This window comes from Tympanuchus pallidicinctus, unplaced genomic scaffold (genome assembly GCF_026119805.1).
Source record: "Tympanuchus pallidicinctus isolate F22 unplaced genomic scaffold, pur_lepc_1.0 scaffold3, whole genome shotgun sequence".
NCBI classification, from domain to species: domain Eukaryota; kingdom Metazoa; phylum Chordata; class Aves; order Galliformes; family Phasianidae; genus Tympanuchus; species Tympanuchus pallidicinctus.
In genome coordinates this window covers 91,302,750-91,330,417 of record NW_026294747.1, presented here as the reverse complement: position 1 = coordinate 91,330,417, position 27,668 = coordinate 91,302,750, and the positions used below count along the sequence as shown (strand labels likewise).

Here is a 27,668-nt window from a genome sequence, read left to right as displayed (position 1 = left end):
AAAGTAGTCTGTTCCTTTTTAGTTAAATTAAGTGATCCACTGGAAAAGAAGAGCCATTTAGACTCTATGAGAAAATAAGCTGATTATCTTTTTCCTAGCTTCCCAAGATTTTCATGGCTGAATGAAGATGTGTATGCATGTGGATTCCCCAGACCCCTAGATGGCATGCCAATCCTTTTGACAAATACTTCAGGCTATTTTCCTTCTGTTAACTTGATATGAATTAATAGAAATGGGGAGACCAGCTCTGGAGATGTTCTTCAGCTCAGGCTATTGTCCAGTTAGCATTCAAGAGAATATAAAATATTTTAAGAAAAGGAGCTAAAAAAAGCTGATATGAACTCGAAGTAAGATCCTCACAGGTCTTACTGGCTTGATCTTTTAATTAAGTAGTTCATACAGGTCTTTACCATCTCCTGTAATAGAAACTAAATTTGAAGTGAGTATTTACAGCAGTCCAACATTGCGAGGAAAGCCTTGCTCCCGCCTGATGCTGTTCAGAGGTTCAATGAAAAGAATTTATGATCTTGGTTCCTTTGCAGCTGTAGTGGCTTTTAATGTTGCGTACCCTGCTGATTTATAGTCCTAGTTGATAGCTGCAGAGAGAAGGCTACTTACTGTGTGGACAAGGAGAATGGACTATGTGTCCATGTCTTTCCAGCAGACGCTACCTCAGGCGGCATCATGGCTGTAGTGCTGTGTGCCTGCTGTCATGTACCTCCGTCCTAATCACAGAGTGTTGTGCCTTCCTGTGCCTTCCTTCCACAGCCCACTCTGCCAAATTTCTTTCCCACTGATGTCAGGCTGCAAGCAAATGTAGCAGTGCTTGGATCACATCTTGTACCAGTGCATACTTTCGGACCTGGAAGCTGGAAAGTGATTACCTGAGTGATCACGACAATAGGAAAACTTAACTTGCATTTTGACTGCCCGGAAAGGATTTCTCCTTACCAAAGCAGTACAGAGGTTTGATGGTGTATTGTTTTTTCTTTGGGTTTGGTTTGGGTTTTAAGACAGCTGTCACTCTGGTATATTTCAATGTTACTAATTTAACAAATTGTTTTTCAAGTGTAGATGAAAGAGGTACATCACTCAGGTGAAGATGGTAATGGGATTGTTACCACATCAAGCTGGCAGGCTCAGTCTCTGATTTGGAGATTCTTTGGTGAGGAGCATCTGAAGCTTTTAATGAGCCAGCCAAGTTGTAGGACTGCTTCTGGCTTCAAGGGTGGTGCTGACATGGGAACCCTGAAACAATGTGCGGCTTTTTCTTTGTTACAGAGCTTTTCTGAGCATCTTGTCTGGAGTTCATTGGCAGACAAACAATGTCAGTCTCCTGCTGAGGTGATTTGTTTAAGGTATTTATTTCCATGCCCTCTAATTCATGCCACCTTTCCCACAGTTTTCTGTCATAGAAAATATTTGTCTTCATTTTGACTAGGTTATTAGGTAGCCCACTGACTGTATAGAAAAGCTTTAGAGCTAGAATAAATTACATAGGAGTTACTAGGCATTTCTCTGCTTCTCACTGCAAATCAATACTACTCTGTAGAGCAAGGGGTGAAAATGCTCACACTGGATTAAGCAATGAATATTAAAAGCTGCTAACATCCAAACTGAATGGAGAGGGAGATATTTCACTTAGCCTTGGCAAAGTTATTTAGAAACAGGAATAGTGAATAGAAGAGGCTATTTGGGAGGGACAAGGAAAAAACTTAAGGAATTTTGGAAGATCAGAGGGGAGAGTATTCATGCTGGTGGTCTTAATTTCTGTTGTAATCCGGTGATCACGCTTAGTCCTGAATACCAAGAGAGTTCAAAGCACTTCAGTCAAATATCTTGAACTAATCCTGGCAGGAATGCAGTTACATGGTCCTGATGCTGATAATCTGGAGAAAGACTTGGTTGTCAGTTGGTTTCCTTTATTAGTTTGTTTGGAATCAGCACAGCGAAGAAGCTCTTCCTCTAAGTACATATCCTTTTAACAGGCCTTACCTTTTTAACCAAATGTTCTCTGGATGCGTTTTAAAGAGTTTGGTTAAACTTTTCAGGATATTTCCTGAGGAGAGAGAATTGACTGCAAAGGAAATCCATCTGTTATTGTGTATAGTAACAGACTTGGAAAGGTGATGTTTTTCTCTTGTACATGCAATTGCACTTGTAAGGTTATTACTGAAGTATGTTTTGGAAAAGGACTGCAATTTTTAAAGTAAAAAGTGTCTTTCTGTAGTCTGGTCTTTTGGGGTGAAATTATTTAATGCCATGTAGGGAGTTCTAAAAATTATGTCTGAAATAAATCCAACAGAGCAGTAACAGCATAGGTGAATACATATTGAGCAGCATGTGTCAGAGTTTACATTGCCTTTAAATTCAGCATCAGAACCTTTATTTACTGAATTACTCTGTTTTATCCCTTTACTAATTTCTAATAAGTGTGTGCTATACTTTTATAACGAGCCATTGACCAGAGAATGAACAGTATGGAAGAAAAATAATACTGACTGACTGCTGTAATAATGGACAGTCCTATCAGCTTTTAACAGATAATTGCTGTTAGAATAGCAACAGTAATAGAATTCAGGAGACACTGAACCATCACTTAAGAAGTAATATTTTTTTTGGTAGCAATTAAAAATAGAATTAGCAGTGGATTGTGAGAGGAATGTGCATCTTTGAGATAAACAGTGCTATCAGGAAAGGTGTATATATTCTGTAGGTATTTATGTGTCGTGTTCTAAGACAGCCTTGCCTGACTTTTAACATTCTGATGTCCTTTTTTTCCTACCCCCCTCGTTTCCAAGTTATGACGACTTGAAGCAGCGTGGTGGTACTTTTTGGAGTTGTACTGAGTGAGGAGTGAGATAATGCTTGCCAGCAGTTTGCACTGGGAACAGCTCAGGTGTGCAAAAATGAGTCACGTATTAATAGATGGTTCAGTCATCTCACGTATTTTTAAGGGCATTGGTAACTCACAGCGCTTTGTGGTCATGATGAGAAATTCATTTTTATTTATTGAATTCAGCATGGCTTTGGGGGTGATAAAGAGAAAACAATCTTTAAGAATGTGCTTGGCATTAAAACACCTTTGATTTCTTTTTTTTTTTTTTTTTTTTTTTTGCTTAAGCTCCTACTAAATTTCAGCGTTTTAGGCTTAACTGAATTGTGCGTGTCAGAAACGACAGGGATAACAGCTCAGCCCGAGAGGTGGCTGGAGGTGCGCGGGGCGAAGTAACGCCGGGCAGCCCGCGGCTGCCGGCGCGGGAAATGGCGGCGGAGAGCGGCGCGCGCCTCGGGGCCGCCACGAGGGGGCGCCGTGGTGACGGCGACGCGGCCCGATCTCCGTCCTGGACGAGGCGCGTCGGTGGTGGAACGTGCGGAGTGGGTGTCTGGGGAACGCGGCCGGGCTCTGTTTGGTGGTGTCTGGTGTCTGGTGATGGCACGAGGGGCGACAGGCGCAAACCGGAACACCGGAAGTCCCGTATGAACTTGAGGAAAAACGTGTTTACTGCGAGAGTGGCAGAGCACTGAGGAGCAGTGAGAGCAGCCCAGAGCGACTGTGGTGTCTCCTTCTCTGAAGGTAATCGGAACGTGCCTGAATGCTTCCCTGTGTGACCTGCTGAAGAGAAACTGCTTTAGCACGGGGTTGCACTTGATCTCCTGTGATCCTGTCCCTTCCAACACCTGCGATTCAGTGATTGTGTGAAGCAGCAGACCAACAGGTGACCTCTTACGTCACCTTCAGTGAGTCACAGGAAGGGTACTTACTGTCTCCTTGTAAAACAGCCTTCTCTCAAAACAAAGAAAACAGACATGGAACAACTGCTTTGTGCAAGGCTTTGATGGCACAGTAAATAACGTACAGTAAGCAGTTTTCCTTTTGGTTCCTGGTGAATCACAGAATCACGGTATTGGAAGGGACCTCATGAGATTGTGTCCAACCCCCCCTAAAGCGGTTCCTTACAACTGGTCACACAGGTAAGCATACAGGTGGGTCTTGAATATCTCTGTAGGAGACCACATCCTCTTTGGGCAGTCTGTTCCAGTGCTACATCAGCCTTACAGTAAAGAAGTTCTGCTGTGTTTGTCTGGAACTTCCTGTTTCAGGAAGCGTTCAGATTTTAGGACATTGCTCCTTGTCCTTCTGCACCACTGAGAAGAGCCTGGTCTCATCCGTTTGCCTACCACCTGCCTTCAGGTATTAATAAATATTAATAAGTTCCCCTCACAGTCGTCTTTTCCCCAGGCTGAACAGACCCAGGTTACTCAGCCTTTCCTCATGTGGGAGATGCTCTAGGCTCTTTACCATCTTTGTGGCCCTCTGATGAACTCCTTCTTAGGAGGTCCCAGTCTTTTTTGAACTGGGGAGCCCAGAACTGGACACAGTAAAGATATTTATGTAGGTTGCTCTGAAAGTAATGCCTCCTGTTTATATCTTTGGAAACTGTAGCAGCTACAAAGAGTGAAATAACGCTATGTGATAGAGCCAACTCTCAGTTACAAAACGTTATTTTTTTTCATCTATCACCACCATTAATTAGGCTTTTTTGTCAGTGATGAACAAGTGCTTGCATTCTATATTCATAAACATCTACACAAACAGAGGTGACCATAGTTCCATAGCTACTTTGATGGCATCATTGCTAGAAAAACATTGTCCATGCAGTTCAGCTTTCAATGTGCGCACATACGCTTTTTGGTCTCTATAAATATTCAGCAAGCATCAGTGGATAGCAGTGGGTGCCATTTTTTCACATGGAAGAATTCAGTGGCACATCTCTGCTTTGTACACGCTTCCATGTCAGACACCTTTCTGTGCGTCTGCCCACAGCAATAATATGTAATGGAATATTGGTGGAAAGGTTCAACTCCTCCTCAACTCTACTGCCGTAAGACCAACGTTTGCCTCAGACATCGTAGGCCAACATAATAAAATAGGATGCATTATTTTTGGAGCAACCTTCACATGCATTAAATACATTGCCTGAGGTGGTAGATGTTAGTGTTTCCAGCCAAATTTAGAAGCAGCCTGTTTTCAATGACACTTGAAAATTTAGTGCTATGTTGATCGTCTGAAATGAAGATCTTCTGACATTGCGGATGAAATATGTGTCACTGAAGTTCAGTTGTGGTTTAGTTGGCCATGGAGTTGGGATATAATTATATTATTTTAACTCCTGGAGATCATTACTACTTTGGGAAATAAAGCCCCCAAGCATAAGAACTGTCAAGATATATATTTTGAACTTTTATTTAAAGTAATACTGGGTTTTATTTATTTTGGAATGCTTAGCCAGGTTTTCATTATTAAAACTAGACTAAAACAAGGCTTTGAGTATTTGAGTAATGATAATAAAAAGGCAAAACACCAACCTATAAATTTTCAAAAATTTTTAATAGGAAAACTAGCTATTTTGAAATAACTGCTTGCTTTATGCAAAACTGTTTATCCTGGAATATGGATTTAAGCATGTACTCACCTTGCACACTTGATTTGAGAAAGCACAGGCTTCCTGTGTTTTTTGTTAAAATTGCTCTTCTGGTAGTTACCAGGTTTTGCCCAAAAAAGGCCAGTCTTCCCAGCGGATTTGCCCAGGCCAGAACCTGGTTCTCATAACAACCCACTAAATTCAACCCTAAATCAGCCTGCTGCCAACTCAAAAAATTATTTCCTCATAATTTTGGCAAAATGCTGAACCATAAGACAAATGTTCCTCCTTTTTTTTTTTTTTTTTTTTTTAACTTCAAAATGTAATGGGAAATGATGTAGTGGAGAAATGTGTGAATTTTGGAAATAGGGGCGTCTTGCCTGAGCACCTAGAAAATTTGTGTCAAGGGCTGAGTCTGCACTGGAAAGTAACCTCCAGCCTTTTTCCCCCTTTGTCTCCAGGCTGTCAGCGCAAGGAATGAAAAATGCTTTCCCTGACCAACATCCCCATATCTGCTCACCCCCCGGGGTGGTCACAGCTATGCTGGCAGAGTGTTTTTATTGGCCTCCCATGTCACTCAGTGAGGCGATACAACTCTGTCAACAGAAGGCCTTTTGATGTACTCTCGCTGTGTCCCCATCAGAGGGCTCTGCCAGCATAGCTGTGCTCTTGCAGCTCGTGCAGAGGGCAGGGAGCGAGGCCAGCGAGAGGAACAGAGCATCGTGCTGATGTGTGTGTAATGGTGGGAGTGCTGTGTTATGAAGCTGATCTTATCAGTTTCAGAGCAGAATAATACCTCTGAATTATGACTTTTTAAATTATTATTTTGGGGGGGACTTCAGGTTTGGGTGAATGAGAGGGGTTTGGCTTTCCACAGTATGTGCATTTTTAAAACTGACAAAAGACACTGATCAAAGCGTGGTGAGGAAGGAAAAATAAAGGTTCATTTCATTATTGAAATGTGGTCATTTAGGGAGTACTTACATTGCATGTTATGTCCTTTGTGTTCACTTGACTGTTAAGTGAGAATTGACCTTTTATTTTAGCACTCTGCTGTGCCACCTCCTGCAATTAGTTGATTTGAATTAAATGCTGGAAAATTTAGTGAAAATGGCATTCTAATTTTTCTCTATTTCAAGCTTCATTAAGTATATTTGCACTTAGGAGTTGCAAGCAAGATGTTAACATTTCAAATGCTTAAAAATGGAATACATCTCAGAGTTTAAAAAGTAAAATAAAATAGCAGCAGACTCGTGGTCTTTCCCTCCTCTTGGGGGACTTTCCCAGCTCTCTGCTTGTCTCCTATTGATCTGATTAATGACTGTTTTACTTGTTTAAAATAACCATCAATTATTGCATTTGATTACAGCAATAATTAAATGTTTCAAATAAGATCTAATTAACATAAGTGGCAAAGCATCGTAGCATGTGAAATGTGTGTGTTCACTACATCTGAAAGATCACGAGACACCTTTTTGATGTTTGTAGCTCTGCAGCTTAGTTGCTGGCAATTACTTCCCATTTGAATAGAAATCGGGTATCTGATTTACAGCGTTGCTTTTATACACTGAGACGTGAGCTACTGAGGATATTTTAAGGATCCTTGTAATCACAGCACACAGTAATGTTCTCTGAGCTAATTAAGGTCGTGCTCTTCTGCACAGCTCCCTGCTTCATAGATCTGCAGGTCTTTTAGGTGGGCGTTTGGAGAAGGAGCTGTGTGAGAGATGTAAGGGCGGGAAGGGATCTTTCGTGTTCTGCTCAGGATGCATGTGGCCCTCGAGCTTCCCACTGAGAACACTTGCAGAATATGGTACCTTTTTATATGAAAAATTTCACAAATATTATGCTTGATTCATAGGACTGTAAGTTCATGTCTGCAGAGTCAAGTCTCTCGCTTTACAACTCCAAGCAAATTCTGGTGAACCAAATTACCTTGTTAAGAAATGAACAGATAAGTTGCTTAGGTCTGTCCATTGCCTCTTGCTAGACTTCTTGCTCTTACGTGTTTGATACTGTGCAGCCTTGAGTAATACAAATCTCTTGGGGGATAGAGGAATGAAAAATCTTTTGTTTTCTGGCAAGGAAAAACTGTTCTCAAGTCAGTAGGTTGTCTGTAATAAGGACCACAAAAGTAGCAAAGTAGTATAATTTCAGACAAATGAGGATGTGGCTTAGTTGATCAACTGTTTGGGTTGGGAACTTCCGTTCTGCTCCTATTTGTGTGTTGTGTTATTTATATACAATATATATAGCACTGGAAAGTTATGCACACTCTCATTTTTCACTTTAATTGCCTATTCGAAGACAGTGTGACGGATCCAAAGGTTGCTTTTAGCAGCTGAGGAGCACTGCGGTTGCTTACTAGTATGCAGTAATTAACTTAATTGCAGAAATTTCAACATTTTAAAGAATCTGTGTCAATGATTCTGTGTTCTTTTCTATTATCTAAATCAGCAATACCTTTTTCTTATGTGTGGCTATATTACAAATCAATTCTCTGTAATGTGTTTTTTGTTTTTTCTTAATGAAAGATACTTTTCAGGACATCAGTCATTGTATTGCTTGCCTTTGTTTGGTTATTTGTTTTTTAAATGAAAAGCTGGAAGGGTCACGTGATCTACTCAGTTGTGTTCTGGTGATCTACCATTTTTAGCCTGTAATCCTTTCAGTAGTTATGTATTAAGTTAGTGCATTTGAAGCCGTAATGAGAGCCTAGTTTGTCTGGATTATGGGAGGTATAGGATGGCTGTTGTTTCTGAGTGTTCAAGTCTGAATTCAGTGGTGGCAGCTAGCAAAGATGAAGCATCATTGCACAGTAGTAGTGTCATATAAAACATGTTCTACTGTTCTGTTTGCTGTCAGACTAAAGCAGAGATTTATTTCTGTGCAGTTAACTAAAGTAACATAAATTATCTTAGTGTCCAGCAAAAAAAAAAAAAAAAAAAAAAAAGCTTTCTTAGACCAAAAAGGTATGATTTTTTTGTCTTATTTTATTTGCATTATAACCATAGAACCATGGAATTGTGTGGGTTGGAAGGGACTGCAGCAGTGAATTGTTGATGTTTGTTGTGGTCTTCCTGAGTTTTCCGTGGTTTACTTTTCAGCTGCTTTTGAACATCTTTATTCTCTGTTTTTGAATGGTCCCCCTTGCAGTGGCATCCTGATACAGGGAATTTTGTACTAAAAAGTAGTATGGAGCTTCCATCATTCACTGGAAAGTTGAAAGATGAAATAAGTAGTGTTCTCTTTTGAACTTGCCTGAACGTAACTTTCTGAGTCAGTGATAGCTCAATCTGGAAATGTGGAAGCATTTAGCATCTAATCTGTTTTTCACATTTTAAGTCCATCTCGCTGGCACTCTGATCATAGAAAAAAGCTTCTCAATATTAAAAAAAAATAAAAAAATAAAAATAGTGAAGGTGTCCCTGAAGTCAAGTGGGTTTAAAACTCTTGCAGACTTGTATTTATCTGCAGTGTCTGCCCCTGAGGTGCAGAGCACTGTCTGCTGTAATACATTGCTTCCCTTTTAGAGATGATGGAAGATGAAGATGTGTTACATGGGGCAAAGGATATGCAGCAACAGCAGTCTGTGTTAGATTAGGGGTGTTGCTCTTAACTGGACAAGCTTTGAATGCATGTGTTGTAAGTTGAAAAGCTGAAGATATTTTTTCTGTTAAAGATACTGCTCAGGTACCAGGTGAATGTCTGTGAAATCGTTGTTGTCTGCGAATCTGAAGACTGTGATCACAGAGGACCTGAATAGCACTGCATCTGGAATTGAAACTGTGAAATTCCTAGTGGCTTCCTTGCAGTGGGAGTTTTGGACTGGGAACAGTTTCCAGTAACACTGAATTTATCTGTTTCTAGCTTTTTAAGCTGTGTCCATATAAGACCAATTATGGACTTTGGAAGAAGCCAACAGAAATGTTTCCCTTGGCATCATTAGTGAAGCGAGCTGGTTTCACGGGAAGTGTAGGTTTTAATTAATTAGCTGAGCAGCCTTATATCAACCAGTTTTTAAGGCCAAGTGAAATACAAGACAGACACTCTGCAAACCCAGTGGTGGGTGCATGGGATGTCTGTAGGACTGTTCTAGCAAGCAAGAGTGAGCTGGGAGAACTTCTGTATGTGCTGTTCTGTTCCATTTTATGTGCGTGCACCGATCTTGCACAAAAAAGGTGTGATTGTCATAAAAAACTCCAAGTGACTTTGGGAGATGGGTCAACCATTTTTCTATAAGCTATGGTTTCATCTCCCCTCTTCCCCCAGAAATGTTGTATCTACAATGACAGTAAAATTTATTGGAGATTCTACAGCTACTGAAGAAACTTGATAACCCTGTCTCTTCATTTACACGTGGTATTCAGATGTCCTTCCTAAGTACCTGGACTCTTGTGAGTCTTGTCCTCGGCTTCTTGCCTGTATAGTGGCACAGTGGGGTGTTAACAGTGCTGACCACTTTGTACATAAGATGTTCAGGAGTAGCTTCAATTTTACCATCTTTAAGTCACCATTTGTTTTTCTGAGGGCATCTTTGCCACTTAGCACTTTTCCTGTGCACCACTTGAAGAAAGCTTGTGGTTGTCAAATGAAAATGGAAATTTGTTAGCCCTTGTCTCTGTCTTTTAAGATGAAAAATTATTTTTCACAGTGATTTAAGTGCAGAAATGTTGGAAAATTTTTCCCATATGAAGTTGTTCATTATACATATCTTATAAAGTAAAGGTAGGGCAAAACCTTAGCGTTCTATTTTATTAAACAACTAAAACATGGCATGTATTTCGTGCACAAATGCTCGTGTAAAAAAAGGTTCTATGTCTGATGAAGTCTGTACTTCAGATGGGATGAGCATGCCTTTTTATTATTTGCTCTCTTCAAAATACTTTACCAGGTCAGGATGTTGCAGCATTTTCAAGCTGCAAGCTGTTTTTCTGTAGAATGAGTTGATTTAGTAATGGTAGCTTGGTTCAGCAGTCCGTGTTTCATTTGGTTAGCACATGCTCTGCAGAAATTCCTGGCTTCATTTGAGCAGTTTAAAGGAAGTACGGTGCAATTTATGGCGTTAGCCTTAATTATGTATTCATACTACTTGTCTGGTTGCCCATTACGAAGCGCTTTGTGGATGTGAGAAATTGGAGGTGCCTAATCCCTGATCAGTTAAAAAACTGTATGTCATGTGGGTGTTGGCACCCTCGAATCAGTCTTTTAATTGTGAATTGGATCACCCAGAACACACCAAAAAAAAAAGCACAAGATTTTATTTTTGTAACACTTTGATGTAGAAAGATAGAGAAAAAAACCAGCACAACAGGGTTTCCAAAATCTAGCACTGCAGTAAAATAAGAGTACATAGCTAATAAATAAATGGAACCCCGAGTGTTACAGAAAACATGTACTGCTTTCTGTCTTTCCGGTGTGTAATGAAATGAGTGGAACATAATGCTTATGAGAAGAAACAGGTAATGGACAGTGGGTGGCAGTTTGTCCCACTGGGTTTAAAGGGGTACAACAAAAATAATGTAATAGTGAATCCGGAGTATCCTGTGTCAGCTCAAGAAGCCAGGGTGGCCACTTAGAGTAATGCTAATCAGCTAGGGTTTGTCAGTCCCCTCAAAACCAAATCTGGTTGTTTCTGTGTGCTCTGTCTGCGTATTTTTCTTTCTTTATAAGAAAAGGAGTTCAGATTGGTCTGAGGCTGTGCTGCTTAAATACTTTTCAAGGAGATTTGTCATCAGTGAGTGTTTAATCCATTAGAGATGTCTGTTTGGAAAGTATCTAGGTTACCCCTGGCTGACTTGACCAGCCTGTGCATGCTTGAAGAAACATTGAGCAAACATATTTTTTACTCAACCAGGCTGTTCTGTGAGCAGTGGGGAAACTGAGGAGTGGACAGCGTGGGGAGAGCATAGTGTAAGTGCACTGCATAGGTGTTAAGTCCTGTGGCACAAGGTGAACAGGCAGTTATGCACGTTTCCATGTGGTTTCTTAACTTGTTTGCGTGTCAGGAAGATTTTTTTCTGGGAGGGAAGGGGATCTTGACACAAAGGCACCAAGGGTTGCAAAGGAAAGGGGCGGTGAGAAGGACTGTGTGAAGGATGAAGGTAGAGGAGAGGAAAGGTGCTGAGGGTGGGCAGGGAATGAAGAAGAGTGCTCTGAGGTGAGAACTGACATTTTAAGGCTGTGATGGGTTGAAGCTGCCCCAGGGAGGAGATGAGTGCTCCAAGAGCAGCTGAAGAGACAGTCTGGCTAAGCAGGCCGTCTGTGTGTCAGATGGCACCTTTGGAGGGGCAGGGCTCTTCTGAACAGGTGCCAGCTGGCAGATAGCATACTTCAATAGCACACCTCTCCAGAAGTTACAGGGTTTTTTTGTTTTCATCTTGGTTTCTCTCTCTGCAGTGAGTGTTATGGTGGCAGGCAGGGGAAGAGCAATGGGCTCTTCAGCAAAGCTTTCCCTTTTCTCCCTAAAGTTCTCCCTAACTTTATCTCCTTCAGTCACAGAACTTTTCGGTTTATAGGTGGAGGTTAATCCCATTTAAGAGCTGGGTTATTGAAGATACAGTCACTTAACCATGGAGGCCTGTACGTGTGCCGAGGCAGTGTTGGGACAGTCCTGTCAGGGATCAGTGCTCTGCGGACATCAATGTTGCAGTTTCACGGCAGGCAGTGCCATACAGGGGTGTCGTGTGCTCAGCCTCCTGTGTGGCTGTGTTGTGTGCAAACAAAGGCAAGGAAAAGATCTTGGGAAGCTCGCTTCCTCGTGCAGAATTACCAAGATAGCTGGGAAGGTAGCCAATGCTTTGTTGTCTTTGTTGAACTTAATGTGGAGAGTTGTGCTGGTAATTGCTGCGGGATTTCCCCAGGCACCAGAAAGGCAAGGAAGATAGACCGGGTTGCCGTCTGGGTTGGCACTTGTGCTTTTATCCTTCTTGATGGTATTTCTCTCCTTATGGGTGTATTGGTGTGTCAGCAAATCCTAGAGTCTGAGCTTCCCAGGAACAAAGGTGGGAAGAAGGATTAGCATCAGTCTGAGTTCTGAGGGGCTAGACAGGGAGTTTTCTGCTCACCAGGTACAGACATCATTGGCTTCAGGCAATAGGGCAACTACTGCACCTACCCTCAAGCACAGTCTCCATTCATTTCAGTTAGAAATCTTCCTTATGGCTTATGGCAAGGTAGCTGAGACATTCCAAAATAAATTTTATCATGTTCTGAAAACAAAAACCACAAAACTCATCAGAAGCAACTCATGAGACTAAACAAATGTGCCTATCGAGATAATGAGCTTCTTGAGATTAGCATTGCTTAAAGTTGCAGCAAGAAATGAGAGCAATCTAAAACACAGCCTAACTGCAAGAACTCTCCTTGTTTGTTTGTTGTTGGGTAGGTTATGCTTGTTTATTTTTTCTCCTCCAAATACAGTTCTCCAAAATAAAAGATGACTAGCAGCAGCACTATAGGGAGCTATTTACTGAAAGCAATTTGTGTTTGTAGTTAAAAAAGCAGAAGTTGCATCCAGAACTGCTTTTAAAGTCATGCATAAAATATATTGTTAATGGATTTGTGGTATTATGTGCAGGCATGATGCACATTTTCAGTTGGAAACTTCTGAAGACTAATTGTGCTCAGCTCTTAAAGGTGCCTTTCTACGCTGTGGGGGCAGCACTGTATTTGAAACTTCAATGTAATCCTCTTTTTTTGTATAATAAATCTAGTTAAGTTATGAGCATATTCCATGAGTTTCAGTTTGAGAAAATTAAGCTTTTCTTTTTTCAGATAAAAGCAAAACTTAACCGAAAAGGGTTGGTGAAAATAGTGATTGAAAACACATTATTTTCATTTGAGAGAGAAAGTTGGTACTTCAGGGATTTGGACTGCATTTGTTTCAGGGCTTTTGATGGTGGCAGTGCTCTGCTTGGCAGGCATTTTGCTTCAAGTGCCTTTTTTTCTGACTTCTGATTGAGAGTTTCAAAAACAAGCTGTAGAGAAAGGGGAAAGTGGAACTCAGATGCAGAAGAAAAGTATCAAGTCCCAACTGAGGAGCCATAATCGGTCTTGAAACATCTCAAAATGTGTCAACCACGTTTAGAGATGGCTACATTCAAAAGGAAGAAAGCTTGATCCTTTTAGCACTGTAAATCATGGAAAGCAGTGAAAACTAATATTTATGAGGGGGATTGTGAAAGCCTGTGTGACAGTTGGAAATTACATCACTGTTGATGTTTCAAATTCTTGTGTAAAGTAATGCAGTACTGTGTTTATGAATGAATGAACAAATGATTGTGCTGTGCTAAGCATGCTACGTGTTGATCAACTGGGTTGAGCTATTTTCTATCTCTTGTTTTTGCTAATGCTACTGCGCTGCAAACAGTTCCGTATGTTTCAGCGTAGAAGCAGAAAATGCAATTCAGTATATGTATTTTTCTATTTCAGATACAGACCCACGTGTATTAGAGAAACAAGAACTTCAGCAGCCAACCTATGTTGCTCTAAGTTACATTAACAGGTAAGTATGGTTCTTTTTCAAGTATAAGTGATCATGTTTTGCACGGTATGTGTGGATATGCATATGCCAAAAGGGGATTCCTGAGTATTGCACTTCATTTTCTGTTACATGACACGGTGATAGTACCTGTTTGGCGAAGACAGTTGAATTAAAATTGAACTAAGTTGTGAACCACTTCAGTGTAGGGCATAAAGTAGCCCTTTTGCAGTAGTGCTCAAATACTTAAGGGATGAGGCTACCAGACCTGTGTAACCTAAGACATGAAAAAAATTAAGAATCTTAACATTTTTTAAAGCGTTCACCTAAATAACAGAAAAATAGATTTGGCTTTTCATTTATTGATTGAGGGCAGAAGTGAAACCTTCTGAGTGCTCTGCTGTGGATGAGCTGCTGTGTCTTGAGCTGCATTACAGTGAAGAACAGCCTGAGCGCTGGGGGTTTGAATAATATTTCCTGCAGAGGGAAGGGTGTTACAGGAGAAAAAAGAAGAGGTAGGAAAGTAAAAAGTGATGTTCACTTGGTGAAGTGAGTAAATTTTCTCCGCTGCATGGGACTAGTACAGTTGCAAACAGCTGGTATTGGCATGATTTCCTAATTGGCCAGTGGCTGCTGTTCTTCCTGGACACGGTCCTACTCTTTTAAAGCATATTTTGAAATTAACCATGACCCTTTTTAACACTTCTGTTGATCTCATGTAATGTATAAAACTTTTTTTGCGCTATGTAGGCTTGGTATGTAGTCATGTGTATTGGTTTGCTTCTTTTTCCATTATATACTTGGGCGTTTTCTCTTGTTGCTTCTGTGGTTATTGTACTTAATGTGAAGGGAAGGAAAGTTTTATAAAAATTAGGGAAAAGCTGTGTTAAGACCATAGGAAGTGCCATGGGACTTGATTGTCTGATTCAAAATCGAAAACTGCTTTTAAAAGTAAAGATGCTTTGTCCAAATTTCGTGATTTTGGTATCCCTTTTTAATTGATTTCTGTGTGACTGAGTCTGTTTTATTGCTGCCTATTTTACCCAAACTTTCTTCCCTTTTGGAGAAATAATTGTGCAGAACTAACTTGAGTACTTTTTAGAGCAAAACCCAATCTTTATTAACTCTTACTGCTATTTAATTACTCTTCTAACTGTGATTTAATTTTCCTTCTAAAAGTGCTGATGTCTTTCGCTGAGCCACCTGCTCTGGGCAGCTCAGGCTCTTGAGGGAGCAGCAATATCCATTACACTAATAGACATGCCTTTCTATTTCCCGCTACATGTGCCAGACCTGGGTTCTGCTTTGTTGTCCCAGGCTATGGGCTCTGATTTTGTAGCCTAATACATGTCATAAACATGTTGCATACTGTTAGATATCAAACACCAGATACTGCTGCACTTTTTTTAAACCCGTGCTTTTATGGCTTCCAAGTGGAACTGAATTTAGCTTCCTTCCTGCTGTGACTTGCAGACCTTAAAACAATCTTCCTCGGCAGGTCTGTATATTCAACATGTTCTTTGTGGCCAATACGTTCTTGGGGAGCCGGGGAAAACACAGACTTGTGATTCTCAGGGCTTGTGAAAATTATATTCTAAGATACACTTAGATTGTATACTTAGTATATATTGATGTAGAAAAATGTAAAAGAATGATGAAGCTTTATACTCTGCTCGTTGCCCTGTTGCATAGTGGCCACTGTAAGCTAAAACAGAACATAAATCTGAGCTGTCTGGTTGGATAGCTGGGAGGATAAAGTATCAATAAAGCAGACAGAAGAGACAAAGATAAAGGAGTCTTGTTGACAATCTGAAACGTACTCTTGCATCCATTTCCCTTCTACTCCCAGATTATTTTCTTGGGCATGTTAATTTGATAATATTGTACATGCACTTAAATTCTGAAGCAGCCTTCAGGTTGTGGATGTCTGTAAGGCTCAGCTTCTTTCTACGCTGAAAATTTACTGCCATTACAGCCTTCAGTAACTACACACAGATGCCATTTCCATAGTATGTGATCCTCATGCAGTCAGATAAAGTTTCTTTTCAAACTGGCGGGCAAAATATAAATTATAGGCCATAATGGTTTATTATCTCTACATCAAACACTTCTAATGGTCACTGGCTGGATTGCAGCAAGTCCTTTTCTCAGACAGAGTTTTATGTAGTCTTAATGCAGTCCCCAGATTTAATCATTGTTTTTTATTTGCTTTTTCTTTTTTAAAAAGACAAAATTGGAGTAAGATACACTACTGCAAAGCAGACAAAATTAATGTGATTTCAGTCTGTAAATACAGGAGTAGTTTGTCTGCAGGGAGTTCAGTGGTGCTGCTGTATGAGTGGGACACTGGCAGTGGTCTGTCAGTTCCTGCGTATAGGCAATTGGATCTGCATCCTCCAGTAGTTCCTAGAGATGCTTCCTTCGCCTCCAGACATCTTCATATTTCTCATTGCATTGAACTGCAGTGGTTAGTGTCTATAGCATTGCCTGTTCTATTTCTTAAATTCAGTGTCATTTAATTGTAATGGGAGTGGATTTTGCTTAATCTTTTTGGAAATACATTCACCTCGTTGTGCCTTTGAGTCTGTTGCCTTGGGACTTCAATGGAGATGGCTCTCAGGTTTGCTCTTCTGTGTGAAATGTGAAGCTCTGGAGTTGTAGCATACTGTCAAGGCCTTTAGGATTGTGGGCTTACTGGAGATGGAGTTCTCATTATTTGAATGTTCTAAAATATTTCAGAAGCCATCTGGACTCAGCACTTTCAGATGGTGAGGATCAGAAATGGGAGCAAAGCTTGACTGACTGGAGTAAAGCTCTTTGTGCCTTCAAGACAGTAGGTGAGAAGTGCTATACTAGCTTGTAGTATTGGAAGCATGTGCCATAAAAGCAGGCCTTTGGTATAGTTTCTAAAAGTAATTTTTTATCTTTTGACACAGAAATTGCTTTAATTAAAAACTTCTTATCATAGTCAGGAAAAAAAGGAAACTAGAATACTCCTACAATTGAAAATAAACTGTTAATTATATCAGTGTTTCTGTTCTAAGTCATGTTGAGGAAACCGTGAAAGCAAAGACTGTTTTAATCTTAACATCTCTAAAAAGCTACTAAATACTTCAAGTTACTTCAATGTTAGGTTCTTTTTTAAAAGTAGATTTCTGTTGATGATTGAGAGTATAAATGAAAGGTTATAACGGAATATTTTTTAAGCATCAGTTGTGAAAGCAGTTACAGAATGCTGGGAATTAATGTTCTCAGTGTTACCTGCATGTCTAGAGACCTTATTCTTGTGTGCAAACGAAGCCTGTGATCGAGGCTGGATGTCATTCTTGGGTCAGCAGATTGCCCCAGCCAGGCCTGACATTTCTACTTCTCACTCCCAATATTAACTAGCAAGATTTTGCCTTTGCTGTTACCATTTTTGATTCCTGTAGGTGCCGGGCCTCTCTTTTCCCTTTTGTCTTGCTGATCATGGACTTTTCCAGAACAGATTTCCCAACTTTGCTTCTCTTTTTAATACCGCTTGAAGTAAAATCAGATGTTTCTTTGAGCACTTTTGTGAAAGGAGTTAATTGCTTATGTAGACCTAACTGCTGCAAATTCCTGCTGTATTGTCTAGCTCGCTAATTTTATAGGATTTAATATTAATTTGTGAGTTATCTTAAAAAGTGGTCAATCTTCAGGTAGCAATATATTTAGCATACATATGTTACTAATGAAATAAGAAGAATCATAGAATATTCTGTGTTGGAAGGGTCCCATGTGGATCATGGTGTCCAACTCCTGGCTCCACACAGGACCACCCAAAAATCAGACCATGTGTCTGAGAGTATTGTCCAGACTCCTTGAGCTCTGGCAGCTCAAAGCTGTGACCATTTCCTTAGGAATACTGGTCCAGTACCCAGCCATTCTCTGGTGAAGAACCTTTCCCTGATACCTAACCTGAATGTTTTTGATTTAGAAGCATTGCTCTTTGACTCTGTCTACGTGGTTTCCTAACAGGGCATTCAAGCCACATGATACTGGCAACTTATTTCTTTGGCATTGACATATTTTTTCACTAAGGCTCTGAGTTGAGTACTAGATAGAAATTTGAAGTCTTACTCCTTTCTGTACAGGAGGTATTCTCTTCCCATTGGTGACCTCTCATATTCATTTTCTGTCACTGTAGATATCCAATGATGTGTGTTTAATGAGTTTCCTCTGCAAGTTGGTTCCGAGTATCCCTTTGGTTTTAACTGAAGCATACTGTTCAATAAATCTACTGACTTACGTTTGTATAACGTGTGGAGAACAAAGATTCAATTTCCTCCTCTTTGATCTTTTAGGAGTGTTTAATCATAAAGCTATTGACTGTCTTGAGATAGGACGTCATTTATCCTCTTGAGATTTCTCCTTTCTTCCTTGTGATTTTGATGTACCTTCAGTTGAATGTCGGTTGCAGCACATTTTGGATTGAAGAAACTGCTAAAATCATGAAGCTGGAGAGATGTAAATATGTTTCTCTTTGCTTACTGTCTAAATGAAGGTTTTTTTCAGAAAGCATATGCAGAATAGAACCTTCCTGAAAGTGTGACAGTCTTCCTCTAAAATGACTGTTCACTGTAGCATTCATCTGATAAACAGCAGGTCAGACCAGATCAGTTCTTCCAGTTCAGGCTGGAGATTTCAGCCTTGAATGTGCATTATTGGTAGTATGTTGCAGATTTATTAGGACATGCTGCAAGGAAATACATATGATTTTTAATCTCAGAACAGTTAATTTGACTTTCTGAATGAAAAAGCAAAACAAAATAGTAACTAAAGAAAGCAAACTGACCTCTTCAGGGGTTCTTCCAACCTCTTGCATGAGCTGTTTAATCTCTCATCATGATTCAGAAGTAGAAGGATAGAGACCAGAAAAATTTTTCCTTTTTTTGAATCCTGCTGGAGATCATTTTTTCCACACAAAGTCTGAGCTTGTGAGTCCAGAAATCTATAGCTGTACCAGGTGTTTGGATTAGATGCATCCTACTGTGCTTACTCCCACAGTTCTTGCCCTTTGTCTTGAAATTTAACTTCTTCTTGCTGTAATGTGGTGCTATCTTCCTTGAATTAAATACGGTATCTCTGTGAAAGTGCAGTGATTCCTGCTAACTATTGATTCTCATCTGACTGAAGATGCTTCCAGTAGCTGCTGGCTTCAGTGCATATGACAGAATACAGAAACAAAGGGATCAAAGTAACACATCAATTGCCAGATAATATTTTTCTGTGTGAGCTTATTTTTATGTTTGCAGTGACCGAGTAGATCATGTGTTTTTATTCATGTAGCCATATCTTCATGCTCTGCTTTTTGACTTGTTCTGGAGATGGAACAAGACAAACTTCAGATGATAATTCAAACAAGATGTGCAGAAATGAATTTTAGTTAGAGTGAGGGGAATGCCTTTTGGTTTGGAAGGATTTATGCAGTTGGCTTTGTTTTCTCTTTTCTCTTTTTATCAGTTTCAAGCTAAGCGAAACTGAGGATTTATATAATGTACAGCTCTTTTATTTCATGTCAGCTGTAAAGATCAAAAAGCAGATTGGCATTTTAAGAAAAGCCCTAATGCCATGCCCTGAAATAGGAATTATAAAATGAATTGAAATGTGTGGGACACTGAAGGAATGTGTTTTAGTTGTAAGGTTGTTTTTTGTTTTTATTTGAGAGGTGATTAGCTTTTTTTCTGGCATTGTTCATATGGAAAACTCACAGAAAAGAAATACTCTGCTCTTCACCTCCGATGCAGGCAGAAGTCTCCAGTGAAATAAGTGTTGCTGAGTCTCCACTGTTCCTTGGGAGCGTGTGTTCACACACTTCTGTGTGCAGTTCAGTTAACAGCGGAGGCATCAGTGTATAAGTCCCCCAAGGCTTTCAAGAGTCTGGTCTTTATGAGGATTTTCTTCATCTTTTGTCAATGTGGCATACCAAAATTGTTGAAAAAATTGCCTTGTCTTTCTGGCACTGGATTTTATCTTGGCAGACCTGTTTCAATTTCCAGTTTTCTACATGTATTTTTCCATTTACTCTTGGACAGGTCACTTCTTTATGGGGAAGGAGGGAAATAATTCTTTGGTTTCTTTCTTAAAAAGAAAACAATTCTGTTCTCTGATTCTAAAATAAACATGCTTAAATACAACCATAAGCAGTAGTAGTGCTTTCAGAAGGAATGTGTTTGCCTCAAAAAAAAGAAAAAATTCACATTTCATTGTCATTCATATGGTGGGTAACAGCCCTCTCAGTATCATTTCTGTGTATGCTGGCAGGAGACCCTTATTAGATTCTGCTATATAAACAGAAAATGATGATAATTTATAGCTATTTAACATGCTTGCAGAACTATTTAAAAACGGCACTAAAGCACCAGTTTCCGCAGAAAGAAGTTGTGGAAATTCTGATATACTTCAGTTTTAGACTAAGGATGATCAAAGACAAAACATTGGTGCACTAGTTTTCTTTCAGGTGTGATTGAAGACAAAAGAGATTAAACTAGGTACTGTTGGTTCTATCTTTTGCTCACAGAAATGGCTGTTGTTGACAGCTACTTTCCTCCTGTCCTTATTGACGGTTGCTGTTGTGTTGTTCTTGATTTTTATTTGTTTTTTAAACCACTATCAGCAACAAAACATTACACAGAGGAAACTGCAGGCTTTCTAGGAAAGTTCCTTTTTATCCAGTGTCTTGCTGAAAGCTTGTCGTGACCATCTGAGCTAACATAGTGACTTATAGATTGGGAATTTACCATCCTGGGTAAGTTCCAAGCAGTCTAGACCAGCCAGTTGTATTCTTCAACTGGAGCCTGGTGTTTGTTTGTTTTTTAATCTATATTTTTCTTGTCACATAAAACAACTGGAGTTCTTTGTGGCTTTGGTTGTGTTGGGTTTTTTGTTTTTTGTTTCTTATGAAGCTTTTTCTAGTTTTAGTGATACAATTTTTAAATACTACTGATCTATTTCATAGTAATAGGATCGTTATGAAGAGGTGTGCGTAAGATCAGCCTGCAGCAAGACTAAAAATGAGATTTTAAAATAAATTTAGTAGTTCAAACTACTGCGCATCATTTGTTTTCCTATACTAGCTTTTATATGCTCTAATATTGCATATTCCTCCAGTAAGGAGTGGCTCACTAGTTTGCAATTCATTGAATTGTAAAAGGCTACATTCTGGAATAATTCCTGAAATGCCTTTGGGTACTTCATTCCCCCTTTTCTCACTTCTGTGTATAACACTTCTCAATAACAGCTCTTCACCCAACATTCACAAGGTCTCCTCAGTACTGAGGGCAGGAGGGAGACAGCTTAAGTGCTGTGTAACAAAATGGAGTTGTTGCACAATTTCTTTTTGTCTTGCAGACATTCAGAAACGTGGCTGCAGTCTGGAGGCTGCTTCCAGAGGCTGCCCTGGTCCTTCTTTAGGGCAGCTTGTAGCTTATTCTAGAGATTAAGTGCACATGAGAGACTGCATGCAGTGTTGGAGACTTGGCTCGTGAGGAAAGAATATTGATGTCATCTTCCGTTACATAAAATCTACTCCAAAGTGTTAGTTTGAGCCTTAATTTTCCCAAAATATTTTTGCGGTTGAGTTGACCTCTCAATTTGGTTGTGAGCCAGAAGGAAAGATTTTGTATATCCTGCAAAGATGCATTCATTATCCCACCACTTCCTCTGTTATACTCCAGTGTCCAAAGAAATGGAGACCAGGTGGAGGGCTTGATGGAGCTGGCTTCTTCCCTCATTTCCTAATGAGGGCAGGAGTGCATTCAGCACGCTGACCAGGGAGTTTGCAAGCTTCCATGAAATGCTCTCAGAGATGGCTCTCCAGGACCTGGGGGCAGAATGGCAGGCTGTAACAGTCACTTCACACCCTCAATACGTAGCTGCAAGCAACTTGTGCTCTGTGCTATAAAGCCCCACTTTGCCTCCTGCCCTGGAGCTACAAAACAAGGAATAAAACTGGAGTCAGCACCTGATGGGCACCAAACCTGAAGGTGAAACGGAGAGCAATGAGGATATGTATTATGACAAGGAGACAGTGAAGCTTAACTGCCTGGATTGTGAGCAAGGATTACATAGTAGAGAAATGTTTAATAGCACCAGAAGAAACATATGAGAAAGGTTCCCGTGGAATTGAATTTTGTTTGACTTTCCATTTAACATTAAAGCTGCTCTAACAAATAGGCTAAGTGCTATTAATGCTAAGGAGGAGGAAGCCCTGGCATGTCATCTGTGAAAAGTCTTTTACAATCTGGTTGTTTTTGCAAACATAGTATGGCATCACCTAATCAGAAAATAATTTTTCAGTAGAGTAGAAACGTACAAAAACTTAAGATTTTTCCAGTATTATTTCATTGCTTAGATCTTGACCTTGAATTTTTCCAAAGCTCCTTGTTCCCACCTTGAAAAGGGATGACACTTTACAAGGTGATAGAAGTGAAGAATTTGCACAGAAAAGTAGAAGTAGATCAGAATAGAAATCCTTACAGAGCAATGCATCAAGTAGCACAGGTGTCATTTACCTGAAGGTAAGCATGCACACCCCTTGGTTCAGGTACAGTGCCACTTGGGATGTACAGCTCTTGGAAGTATTTGGGCACACAAGTAGGCACTTGTATACTTTTCACTCAGTCTAGCTCTAAAATCTGATTCAGTGTATTCTAATAATAGTTACTTTATATGTTGGCATTATGCCTTGTCTAAGTGACCTGTACTAGATTGAGGTGGCATGAAACTGTTCCACAAATTGTTTGCTTGATTCCCTGAGCAAATGCTATTGAAAGGAGGCTTTATTTGGTTAACTGGCTCAGCTATAGAAGAATTAGTCAAAGTGATTTCATATTTTCTGCATCCTGAGAACAGCAAATTTCACATTCTAATTTCTCCATGAATTGAGAAAGGTTTTCTTTCTTTACTATTGTTGGAGTATTGGTGTTTTAAGGATACAGGCAGGGACAGAAATAATTACAAATGTGATTTCATCTGCAGGTGTAGATGTCGTCCATTTGGCGCATTCTTCTTGTTCTTCTAGCTTCTCTCCATGCAGTCTTTTTGTAGCCTTTCCTAATGTATCAGATGTGTTAATTATGTTTCTAATGAAGCTGTTGCGATGAGTCCTGCAGTCTGTTTTATTTCTAATGATGAGGCTGTATGCTGCCTAACTCTTGGTACCTCACTTCTGCTCCTGCTGTCCTCTGTGCATTTCGTCCTGCCCCCAGCCTCATCAGTCTTCTGTCACTTGTGTCCCTTTCTGTTGCCGTCTGGACAATGCTGGCAGTGTGTTGGCTTTCAGGAGAACTTATGATCTTGGTGCATTCTTACAAGCTGATGAAGGGATGTTCTGGGTGGAGGTGCAGAAGAGGCAAATTGTCCCATAACTGCATATAAATAACTTTTCTTTTTGGCCACCATCTGTGTGAAGGACTGACGTTGTGCCTTGAATCCATAACTTGCCTGAAAATACTCAGGCTGGGAATTTTTTGTTTGTATAACCTGTTTTAGAAATGTGGATACAAGACGGTTCCTCTTGACATCTGCTTACCCATAGTTGCTGTGGTGCTGGTGCATTCCTTGATAATTTATGGTGGCACGTTCCCTTGCTGCTACAGCAATGTAAAGTGCTTTCAACAGAAACAAAGTTAGCACACAGCTTCCTTCCCTGCATTAACTTTCGATCTGAGATGCTCATACTAAAGGATTACAGAAGCACAGAAAACACCTCCCTCTCTTCAGAAAGGTGGCTCTACGTGTGCATGACCTCCCTTTCTATTATTTCTTCTCTCTTTCTCACATGCCATTTCTAGCTGATCATTATTTACCAAAAGTTGTTAAGCAGTTTAACTGTGTCAGCTGGGAAGTGCTGTTTACAAAAGGCAAACAGTCATACAACCTGATGTTTCCCATTATTATTTTTTGTTATTCACAGCTTAATGTAGGAGGTTGGAAAAAAGTTGTGAAACCTGTGGTGGTGGATGAAATAAGTATGATAGAACTAAATGTATAATTACATTTAGGTAGCAACTTTTTAATTCTACATGTGGTATGGCCTCATTCCTCCTGCACCTGGGATTCAGTACATGTAACTGATCATTCACATTGTATGTTTTAAGGGCCTCTGAGATGTTCTGTGCATTCATAACCAGTTTTGAAGTTGCTCATCTGTTAAGTTAGCTATGCAGTTATGCTGTTCTAAGCTTGAAACTTCAGATAGTGATTACTCTACTGGCGTACATTTCTTACAGTCAGTAATTATTTCCCTTTAGATTTAAAGGCCAGTCCAGTAAGGTCCAGAGTCTGGAATGATAGGTACATTGGCTTCAGGTGTATCAGCATCTAAATCTGTTATGGGTAATTTCCTGTTGCAGTTTCTGATTGACTTCTTTTACAAGCCACATCTGCATATGTGAGGTCTGACTTTAGTGATCTCAACAGAATGTTGCTTATAAGAGGTTGGAGCTGATTATCTTGTGACTTATCATGAAGCTTATTTTTCCTTCAGCAACATTTTTATGCAGGAGTTAAACCATTCCTATAACTGTTTATAACTTTCCTAACTAGCTATAATAGTTTTGAGTTCAGACTATTAAATTTACAGTATTTTGCTTGTGCAATATGCAGTATAAGAAAAAAAACCTACATCCTTTCCCAAAAGTATAGTAAGTCCAGAGATTATTTATTTATTGTTTAAATATGGTTGAGGGGTTGTAAGGAAACATGGTTGATAATACCAGTTTTGTAGCAAAAGACCTCATATGTTCAATGAGCTCGGCCATTAAGTGTATTTTGGCATTGTATCTTGTGACTTATAAAAGATGTTCCATTTCCTCATTATTATTTTTCCTTCCCCAATCCCACCTCAGTGATGGTGTCGGCATGAAGAAAATGCTGCTTCCGTAAATTGACCTGTTTCACATCCTGGATATCTGAAAAGCATGCTGATTTTTTTTATTCCAGCCTGGTGCTGAAAAGGCTCACAGTTTCTCTGTAAATGATTACAATGGGGGGAGAAAAAAAGAAATATGTCACAGAGGTATTTCTTGAGAATAGTTTCTTGGCAAAAATGGTAATAAAGTAGAAGTCCATTAGCAGTGAGCAATTTTGATTTGTAACAGCAGTAATTGTGTGCGTACTGCTTGTCAGTGCATGTTCTCACATATGGTATAAAACTAAAACATTGCTATCTGAAGAGCTCCTCATTTTTGCTGATGTCCTCATTTTGTTTGAGACATCGTTTATTGGGGCACTGTGAGGCTTTCACGATGAAACCTGAAACTGGATGAAACAAACCTGAAGGTTGGATCAAGTTCACAGGAACGTTTGCTGAGGTTTGTAAGTCTGGGTTGAATTTGCAGTCAATCTGTGCTCACTTACTGTGTGTCAGTAGAGCCACACAAAGTGTATTGGTTTCACATGGTTTCAGTCATTTCCCACCACTGGTGACTTCAGGAAGAGCTGGACACTGATTGTTCCTAATCCAGTGAAAGTGAACTGAAACCTGTGAAAAGTAATTTTTAAAGTAAGGTGTGATTAATGGTTGGAGAGTCCCATCAGGTGGGAGGGAGGGTGGTAGAGAGCAAGAGGCTTCTTCGTGCCTGGAAGTGCACGGAGGAAAGGCAGGTGTAGGCACCATCTCCAGCCGTGCTGGAGAAAGTCTCTCGTGGTCCTTCTTGGCCTGCTGTGCAAAGTACTACAGCAGTGTTGAACCACTTAACAGGATGGGGAAAAGCTGATGACTGGAAGTGCAGATGATGTAACTTCCTCTTGTGGATGCATATATGGGACCTTCAGAGAAGGTATCTTGTCAGGAGAAATTAAAGGAATAAAAGTGTTTGAGGGTAATAAAGGGTTAAATGAGCTGTGGAACATGGTGACTAAAACTAACAGAAGGGATAATTCAAGGCAGGATGGTACACAGAGTGTGTCCAGGAAGAATACTTCAATGTGATGGGTGGGAGCCAGCATCTCATTTTGGCAGCTGGAAAGGGAGACACTGAGTTTCTCATCAGATTTATTTCTGGACCCTTATGAGCAAATGTAAAAGGAAAGTTTCTATTTTAGGTTGTCTCTAGTAAATGTAATCTTCTGACTGATGGGCATCTCTTAAAAATCTAGATTCTTCCTCAGCAGATACTTGCTGATGTTGATGTCTGCATCCCTCTTGTAAGCTGTCATGGGAGCAATTGGCATGATTGCATGTCTGGGACGTGGTATTACTCTTCTGGGATTATGCTGCTAACGAACAGTTTCCTTATTATTTCTCTGTCAATAATGTGAAATCAGCTTAGGTAGCACTTGAAGCTGCTGAATTTTTAGTTAATTTCCAGTATGTGTGAATGTGTTTGGCAAAAGAAAATTCAGTAATGAATCTGAAGTGACTCGCAAAAGATATGTCTTTATGAAGCCTGGTTTCAAGGAACCTACCGTGCTTGGTGCCAAAGTTGTGGAACCTACTTGCCTTTTTGGGCAGGCTTAGCAGTAGGATAGAGATCTTAAAGTTAGATGAATTATTCTCATCTTCATCTAATAAGTTCTTGGCTGAGCAAGAAAGACCCTCAGGAATGCTCTGTGTGCTGGAGGAAAGGACTCAGCTGTTTTCTGGCAGAGCAGCCCTGAACCAGCTGTGGGGTGACCTCATTGCAGCCTTTCAATACCTAAAGGGAGCCTACAGAGGGGAGGGGAATCAACTCTTTGAAAGGGTTGATATGTGCAGGACGAGGGGAAATGGTTTTAAGTTGAGGGAAGGGAGATTTAGGTCAGATATCAGGGGGAAATTCTTCACCCAGAGAGTGGTGAGGTACTGGAACAGGCTGCCCAGAGAGGTTGTGGATGCCCCGTCCTTGGAGGTGTTCAAGGCCAGGTTGGATGGGGCCCTGGGCAGCCTGGTTTAGCATTAAACATGGAGGTTGGTGGTCCTGGATGTGGCAGGGGGGTTGGAGATTCATGATCCTTGAGGTCCCTTCCAATCCTGGCAATCTGTGATTCTGTGAACCAGCCTTGACATGCAAGTGTTTTAGGAAAGCGGATTTCCATTATTCGTAGTGGTCGTAAGCAATTTGTGTTCTGTTCATATCATCTAATGCAAAACTCTGTATGGACACTAATGCTTCCTCTGGTTCATCCTAAAGGAATTCTCTAAACACCTATGGGAAATTAAGTGCTGTGCTGTAATGCAGCTTCAGCACCCTGGGAGTTGTAAAGAACAGGGTAAGACAGAAGCAGTTCTAAGGAGAACTTGATGTAAGAAGCATTGCCCAGAAACTTGCCAAATTCTATCTTCCTTCTCTTTTCTTTAATGTCTTATTTCCTGAAGATACTGCATGCTGCAGACAAATGTACACAAGGTTTGTGGAGTTGAGATTGGGTATCCCATGGTAGTGGTGATGGGGAGCAGTATCTAAAAGGGCGAATGCTCTCAGCCTGGAGCAGTGGGCAGTGGGCATATTTTGTCTGTAACCAAACATTTATGCTAACTTTTCAACAAATGGTTCACATTAGCCAAAACATGGCTCTGTTTTCAGATGGCAGACTCTGAAGACACAGCTAGATAATTATATGAACAATTACTTTGAAGTATCAAGCCTGGAAACTGTACATAGATGAAGAAGGTATATTGAGAAGTCTTCTTCATGAGAACAGCAGTTCCCAGAAGGCAGCATTTTTGTGGTTGCTTGTGTGGTGCAGCTTTCAGGAGAATGAAGCCAGAGCCCTGAAGAGGAGTGCAGTCAAAGCAGCTCAGAGTTGTGAGCTAG

The 27,668-nt window shown here is 40.2% G+C and overlaps 1 protein-coding gene across 2 annotated transcripts in view; it reads left to right on the top strand.

Moving 5' to 3' along the window:
* Positions 1-27,668, top strand: part of JAZF1 (JAZF zinc finger 1) — a 172,259-nt gene that overhangs the window by 75,732 nt on the left and 68,859 nt on the right. For both annotated transcript variants that reach the window (XM_052696808.1, XM_052696810.1), the window contains exon 2: positions 13,860-13,932. In XM_052696808.1, the coding sequence (XP_052552768.1) occupies positions 13,860-13,932 (73 nt within the window). The remainder of the gene's footprint in view (positions 1-13,859; positions 13,933-27,668) is intronic.